This window comes from Mauremys mutica, chromosome 6 (genome assembly GCF_020497125.1).
Source record: "Mauremys mutica isolate MM-2020 ecotype Southern chromosome 6, ASM2049712v1, whole genome shotgun sequence".
NCBI lineage: Eukaryota > Metazoa > Chordata > Testudines > Geoemydidae > Mauremys > Mauremys mutica.
The window spans coordinates 125,609,023-125,631,871 of NC_059077.1; the positions used below are offsets into that span (position 1 = coordinate 125,609,023).

The window sequence follows — 22,849 nt, forward strand, 5'->3', positions numbered from 1 at the left end:
TTATGAAATTATAATTGTTATTCTATGTCCATTTGGGAGGCTGAATCCTATGGAGAAAATCCCACTGACATCAATGTGCCTCTAGGTACCACTGTAATCCAAATGATAAGCAATGTGTATAATTATGTAGGGCTTTGTTTGCTTACCATGTTTTAATCATGCAGTAGTTATTCATTTAAATCCTTTGTGCTTCACTAAATACACAGTATAGGAACATTTTCAGTTCTGAACCTATTTTTAAAGGAATCATATACCTTGTTCTTTGATTAGCTGTTTGATGACACAAGAGCTTGGATGGAAGTACAACCTCCTGATTTAAAGGTATTTGTTTTTTCTTTATGCATTGTGTGTGTGTTTTTGTATTCCATAAGCAAAATCTTTGTCTGACATACCCCTGCCCCCAGTGCAAACTCTTATAAACAAGGAAATAGCAAGTTAGAGGACACCTAAAGCTAATGTAGCACAATTCAACTGATGGTGATAGATTCCTCATCATCACAAAAAAGCCTTCCTTCTCCTTCTGAAAGATCTTCTGCACAACACATTAAGTGCCCTTCTAATACAATGCAAAACCTCAGTTACATCCTCAGCAAATATTCAGGACTGATCTCTGTGCACGGGTTAGGTGTACTGTGTGTGATGTGTTTGTGGGGGGAAGTGTGGCGTCACCATTATGCTTTTGCATTCTCTAGTGAGGAAGATTTAATGTGTGCAAAAATTCATACTCATCTAGTCTGGTCTCTTGCAGAGCATGGGCCATAGGATGTCACCCAGTGATTATCCATCAAACCCAATGATTTGTGTAGTGAGTTTGGAGTTTCCTGGCTTTATACATGCTCCCTACTCCCATGCACTGTTCTCTCCGGCTGTATAGATGGCACCATAAAAAAAAGGAAATTAAAAATAGGCCAAGTCACAAGTGCAGCCAGGCAGGCTGCCCTAGGGAGGAATCAGCTGTTCTAGGATGGATAAGTTCAGGCCTCGGTGGTTGCTGTATAATTATGCTCCAAAGGTTGCACTCCACAACAGGGCTCGCAGGGACTCCCAGGGCTCAGCACTACGGCCTTGCTCTTATAGTTCACTGAGTTTGGTTCTAGCTCAGCCATTGTCTTTTATACACCACCGCGCTCAAATGCTTTTCATCCACGTCCCTGGGTTTGTTGGATCTGTTAAGATTTTAAATATAAATCAGTGCAATTAGTCTCAGTGGTTCCCTGACTTCTCTGTTCCTTAGCTCAGTGCCCCATGTGAATCCTCAGAAACTAAGCCGTCATTTTTGTTAGTGAGCTTCAGGGCAGGCTTTGAATACACCACACTCCTCAAACTCGGACCCTCCGAGGACTGCAGGGGTCTCTTGTGCTAAGAGCAGGGCAGGACTCCTCCACAGCATGCAGGAGCGTGCTGCAAGGCACACAGAGAACAGCTAGCACGCTGACCTGTATGCTCTTTCCCGGGTGGGGTGCAGGCAAGCGCAGTCATCCGTGGTACCAAGCAGTACACTCACCAGCAGAGGGAGGGTGTGGTCATTGCTTCTGCTCGGAGGAAAAACTGAAGGGCAGCACCCCAGAAGTGCATTGGGGACAGTGTCATGTTTCTCTGTACCAGATACGGACTGGCTACAGAGCTTGTGTTCCTCATAAGATTCTTTAATTCTCTGCCATGTATGGCTGATGTTCGTTTAAATAAGGTATTTGACACACGCAGGGCCGGCTCCAGGTTTTCTGCCGCCCCAAGCGGCAAAAAAAAATTTTTTTTTAAAAAAGCCGTGGCAGCGCAATTGCGCCGCTCCACTCTTTGGCAGCAATTTGGCGGCAGGCCCTTCGTTCTGACAGGGACTGAGGCACCCACCACTGAATTGCTGCCGAAGACCCAGATGTGCCACCCCAGTAGCGACCGGAATGCCGCCCCTTGATATTGGACACCCCAAGCACCTGCTCCCTTAGCTGGTGCCTGGAGCCAGCCCTGGACACACACTGCCAGCTAATGGCTGAACACTATAATACAGTTTAGCATTCCATCACATCTCCCCCGTTACGTTCTTCATTCCTGCCATTTACAGTATTTACATTATCGCACTGTCTTTGAAGCTCTGAACGTATCAGTCTGTCTCCAAATTGTACTGGTTTTCTAATTACATGACAGGAACACATAACGACTTGCTCATCAGGCTGTCCGCCAGTTGCAACATCTGACTGTGGTCGATTTGGAATCCTTGAGTCATCATCTTGTTCTACATCTGCCATCTGTAGGGTTTGCTCTGTTGATCACTCTTTCTGAGGAATAAACTGTAGATGTTGACGGTTTCTGTTGAATTCTCTACTGTCAGTCTCAATCACATATGATTTGGGCACTGAATACTTTTTCTTCATGACAGCTGGAGTTGTCCATCCTTCTCCATCCAATCTGACATGAACACAGTCACCAGATTTTAGACCCAGCAGTTCTCTAACTGAGTGTCTGTTGTAAAAGCTCCTTTAGCCTTTTTATTAAATTTCGCCACTCTCTTAATCTCTGGCCACCTTGCAAACAGGTTCTTTTCCAAAATTGGAATAGTAGTTCTGAGTTGTGCTGGACTAAATCCAATAGAATCATAGAAGATTAGGGTTGGAAGAGACCTCAGAAGGTCATCTAGTCCAACCCCCTGCTCAAAGAAGGACCAATACTAACTAAATCATCCCAGACAGGGCTTTGTCAAGCCGGGCCTTAAAAACCTCTAAGGATGGAGATTCCACCACCTCCCTTGGTAACCCATTCCAGTGCTTCACCACCCTCCTAGTGAAATAGTGTTTCCTAATATCCAACCTAGGCCTCTCCCACTGCAACTTGCGACCATTACTCCTTGTTCTGTCATCTGCCACCACCGAGAACAGCCGAGCTCCATCCTCTTTGGAACCCCCCTTCATGTAGTTGAAGGCGGCTATCAAATCCTCCCTCACTCTTCTCTTCTACAGACTAAATAAACCCAGTTCCTTCAGCCTCTTTTCATAAGTCATGTGCCCCAGCACCCTAATCACTTTTGTTGTCCTTTGCTGGACTCTCTCCAATTTGTCCACATCCTTTCTGTAGTGGAGGGCCCAAAACTGGACACAATACTCCAGATGTGGCCTCACCAGTGCCGAATAGAGGGGAATAACCACTTCTTCTTCGAGTGATTGCTCCTATGCATTCCAGTCAGGTGTGCGCACCGCGCGTGCACGGCTCTTCGGAAGATTTTTACCCTAGCAACACCAGCGGGCCGGCTGGGCGCCACCTGGAGTGGCGCTGCTATAGCGCTAGATATATACCCCAGCCGGCCCGTCCGCTCCTCAGTTCCTTCTTGCTGGCTACTCCGACAGTGGGGAAGGAGGGCGGGTCTGGAATGGATAGGAGCAACACATCTCGAAGAACAACAGTTACAACGGAGAGTAACCGTCTTTTCTTCTTCGAGTGATTGCTCCTATGCATTCCAGTTAGGTGATTCCCAAGCCTTACCTAGGCGGTGGGGTCGGAGTGAGACGTGGCAGAGTGTAAGACTGCTGAGCCGAAGGCTGCATCGTCTCTGGATTGCTGCACCAACGCGTAGTGGGAAGCGAAGGTGTGGACAGAAGACCAGGTGGCCACTCTACAGATGTCCTGGATGGGGACATGGGCCAGGAAGGCGGCAGACGAGGCTTGTGCTCTCGTAGAGTGAGCGGTGAGGCGGTTAGCTGGTACACAAGCAAGCTCGTAGCATGTTCAGATACATGCAGTGACCCAGGAGGAAATCCTCTGAGAGGAGACCGGCTTGCCTTTCACACGATCCGCCACCGCTACGAACAGTTGGGGCGAGCGTCGGAAGGATTTTGTTCGCTCTATGTAGAAAGCAAGGGCCCTGCGGACGTCCAGGGTGTGAAGCTGTTGTTCCCGACTTGAGGCGCGAGGCTTCGGGAAAAAAACAGGAAGAAAAATGTCCTGGTTCAAATGGAAGGCCGACACCACCTTAGGGAGGAAGGCCGGGTGTGGCCCAAGCCGAACTTTGTCTGCATGAAAGATGGTATACGGTGGACCAGCCGTCAGGGCATGAAGCTCAGAAAATCTTCCGAAGAGCCGTGCACGCGCAGCGCGCACACCTAACTGGAATGGATAGGAGCAACGCATCTCGAAGAACAACAGTTACAACGGTGAGTAACCGTCTTTTCCCTCAATCTGCTGGCAATGTTCCTACTAATGCAGCCCAATATACTGTTAGCCTTCTTGGCAACAAGGGCGCACTGTTGACTCATATCCAGCTTCTCATCCACTGTTATCCCCAGGTCCTTTTCTGCAGAACTGACGCTTATCCTGTTGATCCCCAGCCTGTAGCAGGGCATGGGACTCTTCCATCCTAAGTGCAGGACTCTGCACTTCTCCTTCTTGAACCTCATCAGATTTCTTTTAGCCCAATCATCCAATTTATCTAGGTATCTACCTCTCCCTATAGCTTAGTGTCATCTGCGAAGCTGCTGAGGTGCAATCCATCCCATCATCCAGATCATTAATGAAGATGTTGAACAAAACCGGCCCCAGGATCAGCCCGTGGGGCACTCTGCTTGATACTGGCTGCCAACTAGACATCAAGCCATTGATCACTACCCGTTGAGCCCGACGACCTAACCAGCTTTCTATCCATCTTATAGTCCATTCATCCAGTCCATACTTTTTCACTTGCTGGCAAGAATACTGTGGGAAACCATATCAAAAGCTTTGCTAAAGTCAAGATATATCATGTCCACCACTTTCCCCATATCCACAGAGCCAGTTATCTCATCATAGAACGCAATCAGGTTGATCAGGCATGACTTGCCCTTGGTGAATCCATGTTGACTGTTCCTGATCACCTTCCTCTCCTCCAATAGCTGCTTCAAAATAGCAGCTATTGGTGTTGATCTGTAACTCAGAAGAGCAAAGAATGGATCTTCCTGCTGTAGGATTTTCTTGGCTGTCTGTACAGCTCTCTCAGCCTCTTCATTTGCTTGTGGGTAATGTGGGCTGCTAGGAATATGATCAAAATCATATTTCACTTGGAATGACTTAAGTTCTGCTGCAGTGAATTTTGGTCCGTTGTCCATCACTGGTTGTTCTGGAACACCAAAATGAGCAAAAGTGCACTTCAGTTTCTTGATAACACTGCAACATGTTATGTCTTTCAAATACATTATTTCTATATACCTGGAAAAATAATCCATGACAACCAGGTAATGATGTCCTCTGAATCTGCATAGATCTGCAGCTCGTCTCTTCCAAGGTCCATTGGGTCGGGCTGTTGTATGCAGTGTAGTTGTAGCCATGGCAGTCTCAAGTTATTAGAGAAATAAGTTAAGTGACAGAGGCAACACATGGTGGGAGCACGCGAGGTCATGTCCCTTTCCCCTCCCCCAGATTTCTGCCACGGAGGGAGTCGGGCTCAGCGCGGCTGAGGGAAACACACCTGGGAAAGGTGCCAATACCTAGCACACCTGCTGAGCCCAGCTAGGAGGCACCTGGAGCAGGGAAGAGAATGGTGCTGGCAGTGCACCTCCACCAGAGGTGGCACAAGGAAGCCCTCTGAGTCCCGTCCCTTCCTTGCCTGCAGCCACAGTTAAATGCTCAGGAGTAGGTGTCTGAAGCCTGCTCCGGCCCACGCTGCACCTGCAGCGGGGAGGCGATTGAAGAAGTAAGTGGGGAAGGAGCTTTGAGGAGAGTGGGGGCAAGATGGTGCTGGCTTTGAGCAGGTGTGGGAGGTACAGCGGGAATGGAGTGGTCACATGGCCTCCCAAGCCTTTAAATTGTATGCCCCCACACCATCCAGAGTTAGGGGTCGTCTCTGCTACGTGAGGTAATATCCCACCCACAGATCTCCACACCTACCTGCCTAGATCTAGTAACCACCCCACACACACCAAGAAATCTGTTATCTACAGCCAGGCACTCAGATACCACAGAATATGCTCTGAGAAGAAGGTCCGGGATATACACCTTCAAACACTTAAAACCACTTCACCAAACAAGGACACTCCACCAGAGAAGTAGATCTCATTATCAAATGGAAACCCAAATACCCCAAGCAAACCTGCTTCAGTATAGAAATAAAATCCTCTCTGACCTCATACCCCTAGTTGTTACCTACCATCCCACACCAGAAACCATATGGGGTATCATCAAACAACTGCAACTCATACTCAACGGGGACCCCATCCTGAAAGAAATCTTTCCTGAACCCCACCTTCTGGCCTGCAGAACACCTCCCCACCTCATCATCACCAGCTCAAAGCAGCACCAGACCCTGCCAAAAAAACAGATGCAAACTTGCAGACATATCTCCATTGGTATCATGATCAACACTCCACCCACCGCAACACACCTTTCAGGATCCATGGATCCTACACATGCCTAATCACAACATGTGGCGTACCTCCTCCAGTGCACTAAGTGCCCCCAATAACAACTATGTGGGTGAAACCAGACAATCACTAGGCTCTCGAATGAACTCACACAGGAAAATGATAAAAGACAAAAACACCACATCAGCTGTGGGTGAACACTTTTCACAAAGTGATCACTCTATATCTGACCTCTCAGTCCTCATCCTCAAAGGAAACCTGCACAATCCTTTCAAAAGATGAATCTGGGAGCTTAAATTCATTACTCTACTAAATCTAAATATCAAGAACTGAACAGAGACAGTGGATTTATGGCTTATTATAACAATCTGTAACCCACTAATCCCCTCTTTTCATCCTGTGACTACCGAGGTATTAATGGACTGCTCTACCTTGAATGGCCCCTTGAAATATGTGCTAACTACTTATGCTAAACAATCTGTTCCACTTTGTCTTTAGTTGTGACACTCTGAGTATCTTTCCCAGGCCTGAAGAAGAGCTCTGTGTGGCTTGAAAGCTTGGCTCTCCCATCAACAGAAGTTAGTCCAATAAACGATATTACTTCACCCACCTTGTCTCTCTGATAGGGATGTTGTTGTTAAAGGTTCTTTGTGTTATGTTGGTTTGTTAGTTCTGTAATGTTCACACAGATATTTTTATTCTTTATACATCTTTGCTGATGCCCGGCCACCACATTGACTGGTTAGCCCATTCACAGCATTTAGTTAGTCCTTGATGCCAATCGTGGATGAGGTTTAGGATTCCTTATCTCATTTCATTTGGAATTACAATGCAGTTGCCTTTAATCATAAGTCCATTTGACACACTTAATTGTCCAGGCATGGCAAAGTAGTCTCTTGTCACTTCCTTCATGTCCTTTAGATACTTGGGCCAGCCACCCCAAATGTAATTTAGAACTTCCAGAAGTTCGGTGTCCCTCAAGATTTCTTTTTGTAGCTTGAGTAGTTTCTTTTCTGGCACTGGTCTGTATGTGTCCACAGCATCCACATCCATCTTATGTCATCTTCAAGGTCAAGGGTAGTGAGTGTGATGCCAGGCTCTGTGACAGAGTGTTTGCTGCTACCAGATTTTTCCCAGGAATGTATTTAGCAATTGGGTTAAATCACATCAACGTTAGCCATAGACATTGGCATCTCAGCGGTGCTTGATCCAGGTCTTTGCCCATCGATGAGGGTTACAGGAGGTGTATGGTCTGTCATCAGTGTAAATTAATTCAGTCCACAGAGATATCTGTAAAAGTTCTCATATGCCCATACATTTGCCAGGCACGCCTTTTCAATCTGTGCAGAGCATTTTTCAGCTTCTGTAAGAGTGCAAGAGCAAAATGCAACTGGCTTCCATTCTGAGTCATGTTGTTGCAACAGTGCACCACTTAAGCCATAGGTGCTTCTATCCACACTGACCTTTCGTGGGTTTATTCACGTTGTAGTACTAGAGAACTAGAGCTGTTGAGATAATTTCTTTTACCTTTTTGAAAGCTATTTCTTGATTAGGCCCCCATACTCAAGAGGGGTTGGACTTTCATTCAGTAGTTCTGTCACTGTAGAAAGATCTTGTTGGTATTAACCAAGGTTATTTGCCATCATAGAATCATAGAATATCAGGGTTGGAAGGGACCTCAAGAGGTCATCTAGTCCAACCCCCTGCTCAAAGCAGGACCAATTCCCAACTAAATCATCCCAGCCAGGGCTTTGTCAAGCCTGACCTTAAAAACCTCTAAGGAAGGAGATTCCACCACCTCCCTAGGGAACCCATTCCAGTGCTTCACCACCCTCCTAATGAAAACGTTTTTCCTAATATCCAACCTAAACCTCCCCCACTGCAACTTGAGACCATTACTTCTTGTTCTGTCATCAGGTACCACTGAGAACAGTTTAGATCCATCCTCTTTGGAACCCCCTTTCAGGTAGTTGAAAGCAGCTATCAAATCCCCCCTCATTCTTCTCTTCTGCAGTCTAAACAATCCCAGTTCCCGCAGCCTCTCCTCATAAGTCATGTGCTCCAGCCCCCTAATCATTTTTGTTGCCCTCCGCTGGACTCTTTCCAATTTTTCCACATCCTTCTTGTAGTGTGGGGCCCAAAACTGGACACTGTACTTCAGATGAGGCCTCACCAATGTCGAATAGACGGGAATGATCACGTCCCTCGATCTGCTGGCAATGCCCCTACTTATACAGCCCAAAATGCCGTTAGCCTTCTTGGTAACAAGGGCACACTGTTGAATCATATCCAGCTTCTCGTCCACTGTAACCCCTAGGTCCTTTTCTGCAGAACTGCTTCCTAGCCATTCGGTCCCTAGTCTGTAACAGTGAATGGGATTCTTCCATCCTAAGTGCAGGACACTGCACTTGTCCTTGTTGAACCTCATCAGGTTTCTTTTGGCCCAGTCCTCTAATTTGTCTAGGTCCCTCTTTATCCTATCCCTACCCTCCAGCGTATCTACCACTCCTCCCAGTTTAGTGTCATCTGCAAACTTGCTGAGAGTGCAGTCCACGCCATCCTCCAGATCATTAATGAAGATATTGAATAAAACCGGCCCCAGGACCGACCCTTGGGGCACTCGGCTTGAATCCGGCTGCCAACTAGACATGGCGCCGTTGATCACTACCGGTTGAGCCTGACGATCTAGCCAGCTTTCTATCCACCTTACAGTCCATTCATCCAGCAAGACCAGGAAATTGTCCCCTACACTTTCCAAAAACTTCCTGGATTGTCTGGATTGTCAGTACACATCTCAGTTCTGGTACATTAGTTGGTGCATTCAATTCTTGAATTGCCTTTACTTCCTCAGGGCTAGGACTGATTCCATGTCTGTTTGTTGTCTGTCCCAAAACTTGATTGGGGTAGGCAGAACATACATTTTTCCTTATTTAGTCTCAGTCCAGACTGACTGATTAGGCTTAGGACTTGGCTGAGGGTTCTGTTATGTTCTTCCATGTAATACATCAGAATATTGTCCATGAAAATTACAACTCCATTTATGTTCATTAACAGTTCTGCCATCTGTCCTTGAAAAACTTCAGGTGCAAAGTTAACTTTTTAATTTGCCAGAATCATAGAATATCAGGGTTGGAAGGGACCTCAGGAGGTCATCTTGTCCAACCCCCTACTCAAAGCAGGACCAATCCCCAGATAGATTTTTACCTCAGTTCCCTGAATGGCCCCCTTAAGGATTGAACTCACAACCCTGTATTTAGCAGGCCAATTCTCAAACCACTGAGCTATCCCTCCCCCCAGCTACTTATGGCAGCTATCTTAGAGAATACTGTAGAATACTTAGAGCATATTTTCATTTTGGGGAGGAAGTCATCCAGTGTTGGGAGGGCATATTTTTTCCCTCCCAACTGTTTCATTATTTCAAGATTACGCAGCTTCATATTTTTCTATTTTTCTGTATAACCGGTACCAACCTGCTCCATTCTTTTTAACTCTGTGAACTGTATGTACAGTACAACATTCAGCATTGTCTCTTAAGGTTAGTTGTAGTGGATCTCCTTTCAAAAGTCCAAAATCACCATATATTTCATCACGTTCTTCCACCTTTCTCGTTAGGGTCATCATGGCTACAACGCTGCTGCTGAGAAGGCTGTTGGTCTGTGGTCCTTTGATTGCATAGCTTTTGTCTTTATAAAGTGTTTCTATGGTGAATTGGCCCATGCAGTTCAGAATAACTCCAGGGCTAGTCACAGCTGTGTCACTTAATTTCAGCTCTGGAAGGAGTTGAAGGTGATTGTAAGCCCCTTCTGAGATGACTGTGTCATCAGCTCCTGAGTCAATTTTAAAGTCAGTATTCTTGTCATGAATATTCAGTTTTGCTCTCCAGTCAGGCTCTGTCATCACAAGTCATAGATCCCAGAAACAGTAGCTCTTGATTGTCTGTAATATGAGTCAACTCCCTGACTGCTATGGTACATCAAGCAGGTGCAAAATGTCCACATTTCATGCATTTATTACACCTTGTACCTCTGTCTGAATATGCATCATCTCTGGGATATGACTTTTTCTACAGCTTGTGCATGTAGGCTTGAATTTGTCCCTCTCAGCTTGGGATTTCTCTCTCGTTGTCTTAGGGGTTTTATGATGATGATTTTTAAATACTCAAGTATCTGTTTATAGCGTCTATGCTAGTTTCAGGTTTTTCAAGTTGCTCCTGCCTTTTCTTCTGTTTGAGTAACTCTGGTTGCTTTACTATCTGTATAGCTGGGGGTAGGGTTCTCTCTCTCTTCAGTGGTAGCTGCTGTGAACAGTTTTTATCTATTAACCCAATAACCAGCCTGTCTCTGATAGCTGCATGTTTTACTTTCCCAGTGAAAGGGAAAAGCTCGACTTGGACAGATCAGTGCTGACTGTAGCCAGGCAAACAAGGAAGGGACTGGGGCTAAAAAGGGAAGTGGCCCAAGAAGGCACAACAGCAAGTAGTTAAAGGAAGCAGCAGGTGGCTGATCCTTATAGGGTCCCTGGGTTGGGACACAGAGCAGTGGGTGGTCCCAGGCCTCCGCCCCACCAGCAACTAGGGAAGTGCCTTAAGCACTGAGCAAGGGAGTAGCAGAGTGAATGGCAGCCAGTTGCTGCGGCCGCTGCAGCAGCTGATGTGTTGCTTGATGCCTTCCCCTCCCAGGGGTGGGAAGTGAAGTTACATGAACACACCTCTGAACACTGGATCTTCACTGAGCTAGGAGAGCAACTGTGACTGGGGTGAAGTTGAGGGAGAGGTGTGTTAAGGGAATATTTGGTTGTTGGACTTTCACATCGTAAGGTGAGAAACTGAGGCCAAGGACGCTGCCCAACGTACTCTGGGGGGGGACATGTTTGCTTATGGTCAGATGCTTTTGAATCACAGTTGTGGTGTTTTCCCACGTTAATGCTGGGTTGCTTTTCCCTATTTATTAAAGGTTTTCTTTGCTATACACAGCCTCAGTGCTTGTGAGAGGGGAAGTATTGCCTCTCAGAGGTGCCCAGGGTCAGAGGGGAGGCAGTTAATTTTCCCACATTACAGGCTGGGAGCTCAAGCCCCTAAATGCTGAATCTGTCTTATTGCAGCTGACACCACTGGCAGAATGGTTACAATTCTAACAAACACCAAGCTGGTATATCCCCCAATGGGACAATGTGCATCATAGGGAAATCCTAGTCCTTCCTGAATGGCCACTGCGTGGGGAGGGGGCTTCTTGCCATGGGAGCAAGGGGGGTGGGAATAAATATTCAGATCCCAAACCCTCTCTATGCTACAAAGCCCATTTCCATGGGGGCTCCCTGAGCAAGGATTTCACAGACCTAGCAGGTCCCTGAATAATCTCTCTCGAGTGGCCTGTTGAGTTTGTGCTGGAGTTTGACCTATAGGCACAATATTATATTCTTCTGGTTGTTCTGTCCTAAGGTTGGCCATGCTCCATGGCATGCAGACAGTCTACACTAGAGATGGCCCAGCACGGACAGACTTGATTTACCATCACACTGTGACAGGTGAACAGCAGGTGACAGTAACTGAGGAGCCATGGGAATGTTTTAAACATTCATTTTCCAGATAGCTGAAGTCAGCCTGCAGGAGCTTCCAGTTCTGGGGCATGGAGCTTTATCCTTTTACAGCATTGCACAGGGGAGATGACTCTAATGAACAGATGAAAGGAACAAAGCGTGTTTGACCTACATGGCAGCTTTGAAAGGTGCTTTTCTAAATACATCAGACATGCTCTAATTGGTTAGGCATTGGGGGAAAATACTGCAAAATGTGAGGTGCTAAGTGCTAACACAGCATGTTTTAGTCTTGAGACGACAGTCTCAATGGGTCACATCAGCTCCTTGACTTCGTGCTCTGCAAGAGATGAAAGGATGTGGTGAATCTATTCCTCTGGCCAGTACTGAGGTGGAGAGAAGGAGCTGGAACCACGGTGGTTATTCTGTTTTCTTTCCCTTACAGTCTACACACTGGTTTTGTAATGGTATAACTATGTAGGGTCAGGGTGTGACGTCTCTACTGAAACAGTGAAGTCAGTACAATTCCCACGAGTGTGGGCACAGTTATATCCATTTATAAGTGCTTGATACTGGTATACTTTACTCCCCTTTTCATCTGGGAATAGCTGCATTGGTATGAAGCACCTTTAGGCTTTGTGTACACTACAGAGCCTTAGGCCGGTGCAGCCCCTAGTATAGACAGAGTGTCCATAGCCAGGAGGAGTTTTTCTGCCAGTGTAGGAACACCTCTTCCCCGAACGATGTTAGCTGTGTGGACAGCACTCATCTTTTGCTGGCGAGGAGGGTGTTTTTTTCATTTAAATAGGCAGCATTGGGCTTCTAGAACCCAATTATTCAGGAGCCTTTCAATAGGATGTCTCAATGACTTGGCAGCTTTGAAAATCCCACCTGCAGCATATGAATTGTGTGGTTACATAGCACCCATATGCCACGTCCCTCCCCTGTGATTAGCAATGAGATGTGTGTGTTCTTAGGGGAGCTTTGAATTTGAGTTGTGGTTGCAGGGAGCTGGCTGGAAGAGCATTTCACGCTTGCTCCCCCTCTGGTGCCTCCTTTGCGTTTTGAGCTGTAACCTTCTATAGTGCTGTTACACACAACAAACTCCCTGAAACGGACGTTGAGGTTGCAAAGCCAAGCACTCCAAAATGCCAAATTTGAAGGTTGCCTGTGCAGGCTCGATTCAGCCCCTTTGTGTGTATGAATTATGATACTGTCTTTAATTACACAATCAAATACTATGTTTTCGAGAAGTCAGTGGACAGGCTGGACAGTATTTTGTTTTCTTCTGGTGGTTCAATGTATGGCCCCAGGCTTTGTTCTCTGCGCACTATTCAAACCCTGCTCCAAAGACAGAGTGATTAATTGTCTCAGAGGCTTCTGTGCAGTGCTCATCACTGAGTGCTTCACAAACAGGACTGAAGTTATCTTCACAACACCCCTGTGAGGTCCAGGGATGGTGGTATCCCCTTGTACAGACAGAGAACAATGGCACAGAGCTATAGGTCAAAAGTATCCACTGATTTTGGGTGCCTAGTTTGAGACACCTGGGATCTGATTGTTCTGAGTACGTAGCAGTCTATATAGCAGTTCACGTGTTCAAAGCATGACTCCCTTTAACTTCAGTTGCAGATGTGAGCCCTCAGCTCTTCTGCCATTCAGACCCCTGCGTAACCCAGAAAATGAGGATCGTTTTGGTTTAAGTGACATGCCCAGTATCACACAGTAACCCTGTGGCAGAGGCAGGGATAGACTCCAGTTCACCAGGGTGGCATTAAACTGGCCTAACCATGAGACCTTCATTTCTCTTCCTGCTGTCCCCTGCCTCATTCACTACACACCTTCCAACTTCTGCAACACACGAGGCAGGGGTCCTACAGACAACAGCCTCCTCAACTGCGCAATTGTTGGGAAGCACATGCTGAGAGTCCTTAAGATTGTCATCCAATTCTTTTGTTAACTCTGGCCTGCATAAATCACACATACCTCATAGCTGAGGTTTATGAAACAGCTGTCTCTCAGTGGGACCTATGATACCCTGACGCCTCTTGTCTTTACGCAATGCAGTCTGATCAGCAGCTGATCTCGTGTCCATCCCTGAGTTTCTCCTAAAGACTATTTTAAATTCCTCTGAAACAAATGGAGGGCCATGATCTGAAACAAACTCTTCAGGGAGCATACTCTGTAATGCTTCCATAGTATTTCCATGCGTGCTGCCTCAAGCCACCTGGAATGAGTGCAGCTGTATTTGCATACTATGGAGTCTTTGCAAGGCCTTCATTGTCCACTGGTATATGTGACATGGAGCAAGTGTCTGGCATGTTTGTGATCGCCTGCTCTCTCTCCCTCGGGATGAACATGGGCGTCATCAACATGCCTAGCTCAGTGGGGCCACAATCTTAATTGGAGCCTGCAGGCATGACTGCAATATAATTAATACATAATTCACAGTAGCTACTTAACTTTTCTGTAGCCTGCTGTGTATCTGACTTCCAAAGTAACTTTGGCTATGTCTACACTGTGATTAGTCACCCACGGCTGGCCTGTGCCCGCTGGCTTGGGCTAAGGGGTTAATTGTGGTGTAGATGTTTGCAGGGTCCTAGGGCCCAGACTCGAGCCTGAATGTCTACACTGCAATTAAACGGCCCCTTAGCCTGAGCCCCGGGAGCCTGAGTCAGCTGGCACGGGCCAGGCTCAGGTTTTTAATGCAGTGAAGACGTACCCTACAAGTCAAGCTTTTCCCTTTCACTGGGCCTTGGTGATGTTGAAGAAATTCAACCGGCATCCTAACCTGCAAGCTTATTGGTATTACTACCTGTAGCAGGGCGGATCCCTGCTCCAGGGTTTTGAAAGCGGCTTGGCAGGGCTTGAGAGCTGCTGCTCTCAAGCTGGGCTGATTGGGGAAGTAGCCGCAGCTGGGCCACACCCCAATCAGGCCACAGCTGGCCCCTATAAAAGGCTATGAGCCAGGAACCCAGGCAATCTCTCTCTGCCTTCAGAGGGAGATGGGCCTGGCTGCTGGAAACTAGAGTGAAGGTACCTGAGTGAAGCAGGGCTGGGGAAAGGCTGAGGAGCTGGGGAACTCCAGCCTGGAAAGCCCCAGGCTGCAGCCTAGCTATAGGCCAAAGGTACTGTGGGTTGCAGAGGGCAGCCCAGGGGTAGGACAAAGCAGCAGGTCCAAAGCCTCCTTGCCAGGGATGAGTTGGCTGAGACTGCAGTCTGCCCAGAGTGTGGGGCTAGACAATGCCTGGCAGTAGCCATACACTGAGGCAAGGTGGGGATAGAAGGTGGGGGTTCCCTGGGGAGGGGGAAACCCAGTTACAGGTTAAAGAGGCACCGGGGTCCTGGGAGGGACTCGGGCAAGTAGCAAACAGGTGGATCACTGGCCTGCAGAGGGCGCTCCGGGCTGGAATAGAGCTAATTCCCCAGAGCAACCAGTAGGAGGCGCCGCAGGGGTGAGTCCGACCCGTTACACTATCAGTGTGCCCAAGAGCAAGCAATCAATCTCTCCTGACAACTCAATTTCTCTAGAGGAATAAGAATGACTCCCTCATCTTCTGTGTCATTTGACTCTCCCAAAAGAATATATTAGAAAGGAAGGTGATGAAAGCGCTGGGTTGAGATTTAGGTGTTCTGGGTTCAGTTCTCGGCTCTGCTGCAGCCTTCCTATGTGGCCTTGGGCAAATCACTTAGCCCTCCTGTGCCTCAGTTCTCTTGGGTTAAAATAGCAGGGAAGACATCAGCTCAGGTTAGCCGCTCAAGGTAATGCCTATAGGGCTGCCTGAAGCGGAACTTGACCTACTAACCCACGTTAAAAGCGGAGCTGCAGTGTGTTCACTACCACCGTAACCCGAGGTAAGAACACACTTCCACCCCCCCCAGTGTAGACGTACACTTAGACACAGTACCTTGCATTGTGCATGAATGAGGAGAAATGCAAAGTATTGCACTTAGGAAGGAATAAACAATTGCCCAAATACAAAATAGGCAATGACTGCCTAGGAAGGAGCACTGCACAAAAGGATCTGGAGGTTATAGTGGATCACAAATTAAATAAGAGTCAACAATGTAACACTGTTGCAGATTGAACAGCATTCTGGGATGTATTAGCAGGAGTGATGTACGCAAGACACGAGAAGTAATTCTTCTGCCTACTCTGTGCTGATAAGGCCTCAGCTAGAGTATTGTGCCCAGTTCAGGGCACTCTGTTTCAGGAAAGATGTGGATAAATTGGAGAAAGTCCAGAGGAGAGCAACAAGCTGCAGTGGGGGCAACCAAGGAGCTAATTTGGCCCATTCACTCGGCGTGTTGAAAATGCATCAGTAATGCAGTTGGGTTTTCCCAGTATTCCTTTTAATTGTGATTCCCATCTTTAGGAGAAGGGCAAAGGAGAACAGAGGTGGAAGGTGGGTAGGGAGGGGCTAGTGAGGGGTGCTGAGTGTGCTCACTCACAGGCTGGAGGGTGCTCACAGGGAGGAGGAGAGGGAATTATCGCTCAGACAGTGACATTTGGAGATAGGTGGCTAGGGATGGGATTTTCAGAAGTGCTTGGCACTGGCCAACTCTGTTCCCATTGATGGCAATGAGGATTTTCCCCCTGGGTTCACTAGCACTGAGTTAGGCCTAGGCTGAATGCATCTGAAAATCCCACCCTATACCTGTATCTTGGGGTTCTGGGAACATCATAAAGCCCTTGTGCTTCACCTCCCCAAACCCCATATTGAGTGTTAACTCCCAGGTCAGTTACCTGCTGATTCAGTATTTTCCAGGCCCTTCTGCTCCCCTCACACAAACCTTTACACGTGAAGCTGGCTTTCCACCTGTGCATTGCTTGTACGGCCTGAACACGTGCCTTGCCCCCTGCACTACTGACCAGAGAGTCTCCAGCCACGACATGGAGCCATTCCAAAACAGCCTGGGAAGCAAGCTCACAGCCCTGGGTGCAGGTAACGTGGAAAACGCACGTACCTATTAGAGGGACGGAATCCGAGGTGGCAGGCATGATCTCCGCCACAAGCAGCATGAACACTGTCAGGGACAGCAGGACAGTGATGCCTGGGAGGGAAAAGAAAGGATGAGTATGACTGTTCCTGAACTGGTATGGCCATTCCACTAACATCTTGGCTATGAAATAAAACCCCGGCCTGCTCACTAGCTAAGCAAGCCCATCTCCAGCTCATCTCCACTTCCGCGTCTCCAAGAGAAGAGCCTCTGCTGGGCAAGACGCATCCTCCAGTGCATCTTCATCTCCTCTCTGTCCCCCTTATCCCCAGTTTTCCTATTTGCCTTGGCTGCCAATAACCCTCGACCCAGAGCTCTCTCCCTCCTGCACTGCAAAGCTGATGAACACAATCACTGCCACCTTGCCTGTGCACCTTGTTGCCTTGACTCTTCCACTCTGAACTCCACCATTTCCTCTTTCCCTGCCTACTCTAGCTCTCTTTATTCTGGCCTCCTCAAATCCCAGCTCTCCACTGTGCAGGTAACCATGCTTCCTAGCTTCTCACCGGTACACCCAAGGGAGACAAATTCAGACTCCCTCCTCCAACAAACTGCAGGTCTCAAAATGGTCTCAGAGTTCCACCTGGTCTGTCATTGCTCCAGGATTTATCGAGTTTCATAGACAAGACTGGATTTTAAGGCCAGAAGAATCCATTAGGAGCACCTAGTGTGAGCTCCTGCAGAACGCAGGCCAGAGAAGGTCCATCTATTAACTACCGGTGGGATTCTGAACAGCACTCCTCGGTGGCCCACCTCTGCTCCCATTAATGTCAATGTGTTTTTTTACCATGGATGTCAATGGTGGCAAAGAATGCTGACCACTTTTGAAACTCCCACCCTAATCTGGATTCTGACCCCTTACTCCTATTGTCATATGTCCCTCCATGAGTAACCCCCAGGACCACTACTCTCCATGAGCAAAGTATCACAGTTGGGTCCTTAGAGCTCTGGAACTTTGTTCAAATACTCTTTTAACATCCCCTAGACAGGCCCAGATGTCACAACCTTTGTTTCCTAGCTTGGTGGCTCAGTCCCTTTTAGCCATGTGTAATCACTGTTCAACTCAGGAAGCCTTTGTTGCTTTCATGCATGTGCCCAGGCCTACCCCTGAGACCTGCTTTCTCTGGCCTTGTGACTTGGCTATGAACTCCAGCCTTCAGAAGGAAGAGACAGTTGCCCTAACCCACTGTTCCACCTAGTCCAATGGAGATGTCTAACTCTATCCTGCAGAACTGGTAAATCGCATTCATTTGTCAAAGCACGGAGCCAGAGAATAATCCAAATCAAGGCCAGCCACTTATTAATACCTAAAATCAGCAGGAAGCTGTATCACCACCTTGTTCAGCTCAATACAAATGGCTGAACTTACATAGTTCCAAATCAATAGGGCTACCTGCGGTCAGTGCTCACTAATGTGAGTGATGGTTCCTCAAGCTGACCCCAAGAAAGCTGTCTTGCTACAGTGTCTGCAGCTTTGAGTGGGCTCCCCACTAGAATCATAGAATCTCAGGGTTGGAAGGGACCTCAGGAGGGCATCTAGTCCCACCCCCTGCTCAAAGCAGGACCAAACCCCAGACAGATTTTTACCCCAGTTCCCTAAGTGGCCCCCTCAAGGGTTGAGCTCACCACCCTGGGTTTAGCAGGCCAATGCTCAAACCACTGAGCTATCCCTCCCCACCTAGCCAAGGTCCATAGTAGGCTGAGCTTTTTACTCTCCCTTTTATGCCACATCTTTAGGAAGAGCTGAGGAATTAATTTTCCTTACCCAAAGAGATCTTCTCTCCCGAGTCAGCAGGCAACAGGAACACAAGCAATGCCAAGCCAGATATAAGGACACAGGGAATCAGTAGGTTCAAGCCGTAGTAGAGAGTGCGCCGGCGCATGGTTACAGTGTACGTCACATCTGGATACGGTTCTTTACAGCACTCATAGTACAGCTCGTTCCTCTTCCCTGGGACACCTGCGCAGGAGGAAACCAGAGGTGGAGAGAGCTGCGGTTGGCCTGATATCTGGAGCTGTGTAGCACTCAACTCCAGTCAACACTTCATGCCTCTGAGCATCGGACCCTATGTTCAAAGGCATTCTGTTTAGATCAGGGGTCGGCAACCTTTCAGAAGTGGTGTGCCGAGTCTTCATTTATTCACTCTAATTCAAGGTTTCGTGTGCCAGTAATAATTTTAAAGTTTTTAAAAGGTCTCTTTCTATAAGTCTATAATATATAACTAAACTGTTGTATGTAAAGCAAATAAGGATTTTAAAATGTTTAAGAAGCTTCATTTAAAAATTAAATTAAAATGCAGAGCCCCCTGGACTGGTGGCCAGGACCTGGGCAGTGTGAGTGCCACTGAAAATCAGCTTGCGTGCCGCCTTCGGCACCCGTTCCATAGGTTGCCTACCCCTGGTTTAGATCATTGTTAGTACATGTATTCCCGTAGCACCTAGTGGCCTCAGAGAGATGGGCCCCATGATGCTAGAAGCTGTACATATGGTAAGAGACAGCCCCTTCCCCAAAGAGCTTACAGTCTAAATAGACAAAGGGTGGGATGGGGAAAGAGAGGTGAAGTGACTTGCCCAGGGTCACACAAAAGGTCAGTGGCAGAGTCAAGAATAGAACCAGGATGCCCATTACTAGACCACACTGCCTCTCAAATTGCTGCTTTCCTATCACTAGAACTAGTTCAGTGATGTAAACCTCTAGCTTGCCAGCTGCCAAAATGCTCAAACTGTAGGTTCAAATCCCAACAGGCAACTTTATTTTTTTAAGGTAAAGCAAGTTATTAGAATGAAGTGTGTGCATGAGACATTAAAAACATAGGTATGTTCTGTGCAGTGTAGCTATTAAAAATCCCACAACTCTTTGGTTTGCTCTGAGGTTCTTGGTCAAAACTTCCCTTCTTCCACTACTGTGCAGTACAACTTCTGCTGGCTGGCTCCCTCCACACCTACTGTATGCAGTAAAGAAATGATTCTTATGTCCTAAACCACTTTGAGATTAAAGGAGCTCTAGAAATATAAAAAGATAGTTTCCCTGTCACTTTGCTCACTGTATACATGTAGTGACTACAGGATTTGCAAATATAATCATTATTCTGAGATGGCATATTGGTTTTCAATTTTTATTTTTGGAAACAATATACCTGGAGCAGGGCATAGCAGGACCCCCCTTGGTCTGGCCTCTGCTCTTCTCCAAAAATCACTCCGAGACCTTCTGGCTCAGCCGTCACCGGTGCAGTTTATTTACAGGGTGCAATCCCACCACCTTCCTGCCATATACAGCACGGGGGCTTCACTCTGAAGGACTTCCCGGCCTTTACAGCTAGGAGAGACATGCTTCCACCCTCTGGCTTTCCCCCTTTCCATCTGCCCCCTGGCTTCCTTCCTCTGAGGCTTTTGTGCAGCCCCAGGCTAATTAGACTTGCTGCTGTTTCCCCTTTGTCAATCAGGTACAGGTGTCTCTAGCCAGCTCCAATTCACCTCCCTTAATTGGAGTTGGAGTGACAGAGGGCTGGCTTAGCAGTCCCTGCCACAATAACTCATTAATGGAGAAACATATGGCAGTTGAATTACAGCAGACTCATCCTTCGTATATTCAGCCAGTTTTTCACAGCTGAGTTCTCTTCAGCAGGAAAAACCCAGTGTTAGACAGATGGTAGTTTTTGCAGTTAAGGTCGTAACTCACTGTCTTTTATAAGTTCCTTTCCCCCAGTGCTGGCAAAACTCAAGGGATCCAGCTGAAATTTCTTCTGTGCCACCCTGACAGATGGGGGTGGATATTTTAGGAAAGTTTGGTAGTCCTCAGACAGGCATTCAGCTATGGCGATGTGGAAGATCAGAGCTGGAAAATTGTCTGCACATTTTCTGAAAATTCATCTGGAAAACAGCTTGGCTTAGGAACCCCATGAGAATTGGTGCCTTTGTTTTTTGGAAAGGTGGCATGGTTAATTTTAATGTAACCTGGTCTGGTTTGTGTGGAAGGGAGAGCACCATGAGATTTCATGCACACCCTGTACCATCTCTGAAGTCTGATCCACTTATTAGCATGCCAGTACACCCCCACAAGTGCTCTCAGTGTGGTTTGCGGAGGGCCATTCAGCCCTTCTTAGAATGATAAGGGCCAGAATTTCAGAAGGGTGTGCATTCTCCATTGTTCCCATTGGGACCTGCTGGCCCCCTTTTGAAAACAGGACCTATAATATGCGCTGAAATGTCACGGTGACTTTTGTAAGAGAGAACTGAAAATTCCAAGGTGATTCTGAGACACACCCATTCTGTGACACCGCAGCTAAGAATGTAAAGACAGGTAAGTTGAAGGGAAGATGGAGAGAGCCTTAGCTGATGTTTCTGTGTTTTGTTTTTAGAAAACAGACTCTCAAAGTCAGGAAATTCAAAGGGTTTGTTTTTAATTAAGGAAAACTGGAAAAGTCAAAGGACAAAAATGCAGAGTTAAGGTAGCCCAGGCCACATCAGCAGCACCTCCATGGCTGTGTTTTCAGTACCTCGGAGATGGGAATGTAAAGTTTCTGCTACTCCCAACCCCACAGTAGTCCCCTCTCTCTCTTTCTGATCGCTCTTCTTACCTTCTATTTAACAAGAAGCCTGCTTAGCCGGCCAGGGAAATCTAACCTTGCAACAATTTGCTGTGACAAGCTACAAGCAGTCCTGAGCATCCCAGCCTTGGGAAGAGGAGATTTACCCTCCGACTGGCTGCAGGATGATTAGAGTCACCTAGTCACTAACTGGGTTAGGCTGTAGACTGTGCCTCTAATTTTCTAGCAGCTGAACTGCAAATGTGACAGCTGCTGCCATGTCCTAGCATTTGCTGTTCTTTTGCTCTTTCCCCTGTTTTGTGTTTGTCTGGTTTGCTCATAAGAGGAACCCAGGTCAGACTTTTGACTGAACCGGAAAGATGCCAGCTTGAACATGGTGGCTTGCCCATGGGCTGGAGCACCTGGGGCTACGCCAGTTCTGATTACGAGCTGAGCCCCATCTGAGAGGAATGAGGTGATTTCCAGTCTGAAAGGCAGCAGGAAGCTGCAGGCTAGGGGTGTTTTGGAGGCAGTAGCTGAGACTATTAGAGACAGGAAATGGGGGGAAGAGGAGACTGTGGAGCTGGGGCTCTTGGAAGGGGCAGCTCTGAGGAGCACGTTTGGCTCCTGTAGCACTTTAGCCAGGGAAAGCCTGCGAGGGGGAGTTAAAGAGGGGAGTTCTTAAAGGGGCCTGGATGAAGGAGAAACTGGTGTGGTGGCCACAGAGACAACTCTATCTCCAAGGGAGTGCTTGGGGGGCAGGGAACAGAAATGGGTATCTACAGTTTGCCTTCCCCACCCTTAGTGACTGTGATGTCTGGAGACACTGCTCCAGGCTGGCTTTCAATAGTTGTCCATCGCACCCAGTGTGCAGTAGACTGTTGACAATGTCCACAGTGGCAGCACAGACTCAGCACCCATCACCTTTTTCTCCTCTGGTTGTATCTTCTGGATCTTCTCTTCCTTCACTGTTCACTGTTTTGCTTTGGTGCTTAAGGGTCAACAGGTCAGATCCACTGTAATGTGTGCAGTGTGTAGCACCAGTGTGTCAGGATGACACAGAGAATGGGTCTTCTTTAGAAGAGCAGGCCCTGGTTGTGTTAGGCAGGCTGCTTATCTAACCCCATTATTGCATTGGCCACCGTCAGAGTGATGTGAGAGCTGACACAATTCCATCCAGGCCTGCGGGAACAAGCGCAGGCAACTCGAAGACCAAATGTGTTCCTCAGCGATGCTTGTTGAAGGCAGGATTTCAAGCCAGAAATAACCAAACAGAGCACTCTCCTGAGCTCAAAAACCTGTAGAGGAGTATTTGAAAACCAAGTATCAGAGGGGTAGCCGTGTTAGTCTGGTTCTGTAAAAGCAGCAAAGAATCCTGTGGCACCTTATAGACTAACAGACGTTTTGCAGCATGAGCTTTCGTGGGTGAATACCCACTTCTTCGGATGCAAGTGGTGGAAATTTCCTGGGGCA

The 22,849-nt window shown here is 47.4% G+C and overlaps 1 protein-coding gene across 2 annotated transcripts in view; it reads right to left on the minus strand.

The window, feature by feature from the left end:
- The window catches only part of LOC123372882 (neuronal acetylcholine receptor subunit alpha-7-like), a 131,839-nt gene that overhangs the window by 24,008 nt on the left and 84,982 nt on the right, over window positions 1–22,849 (minus strand). For both annotated transcript variants that reach the window (XM_045021458.1, XM_045021460.1), the window contains 2 exons: window positions 18,616–18,810; window positions 16,818–16,904 (listed from right to left, as the gene is read on the minus strand). In XM_045021458.1, the coding sequence (XP_044877393.1) occupies window positions 16,818–16,904; window positions 18,616–18,810 (282 nt within the window). The remainder of the gene's footprint in view (window positions 1–16,817; window positions 16,905–18,615; window positions 18,811–22,849) is intronic.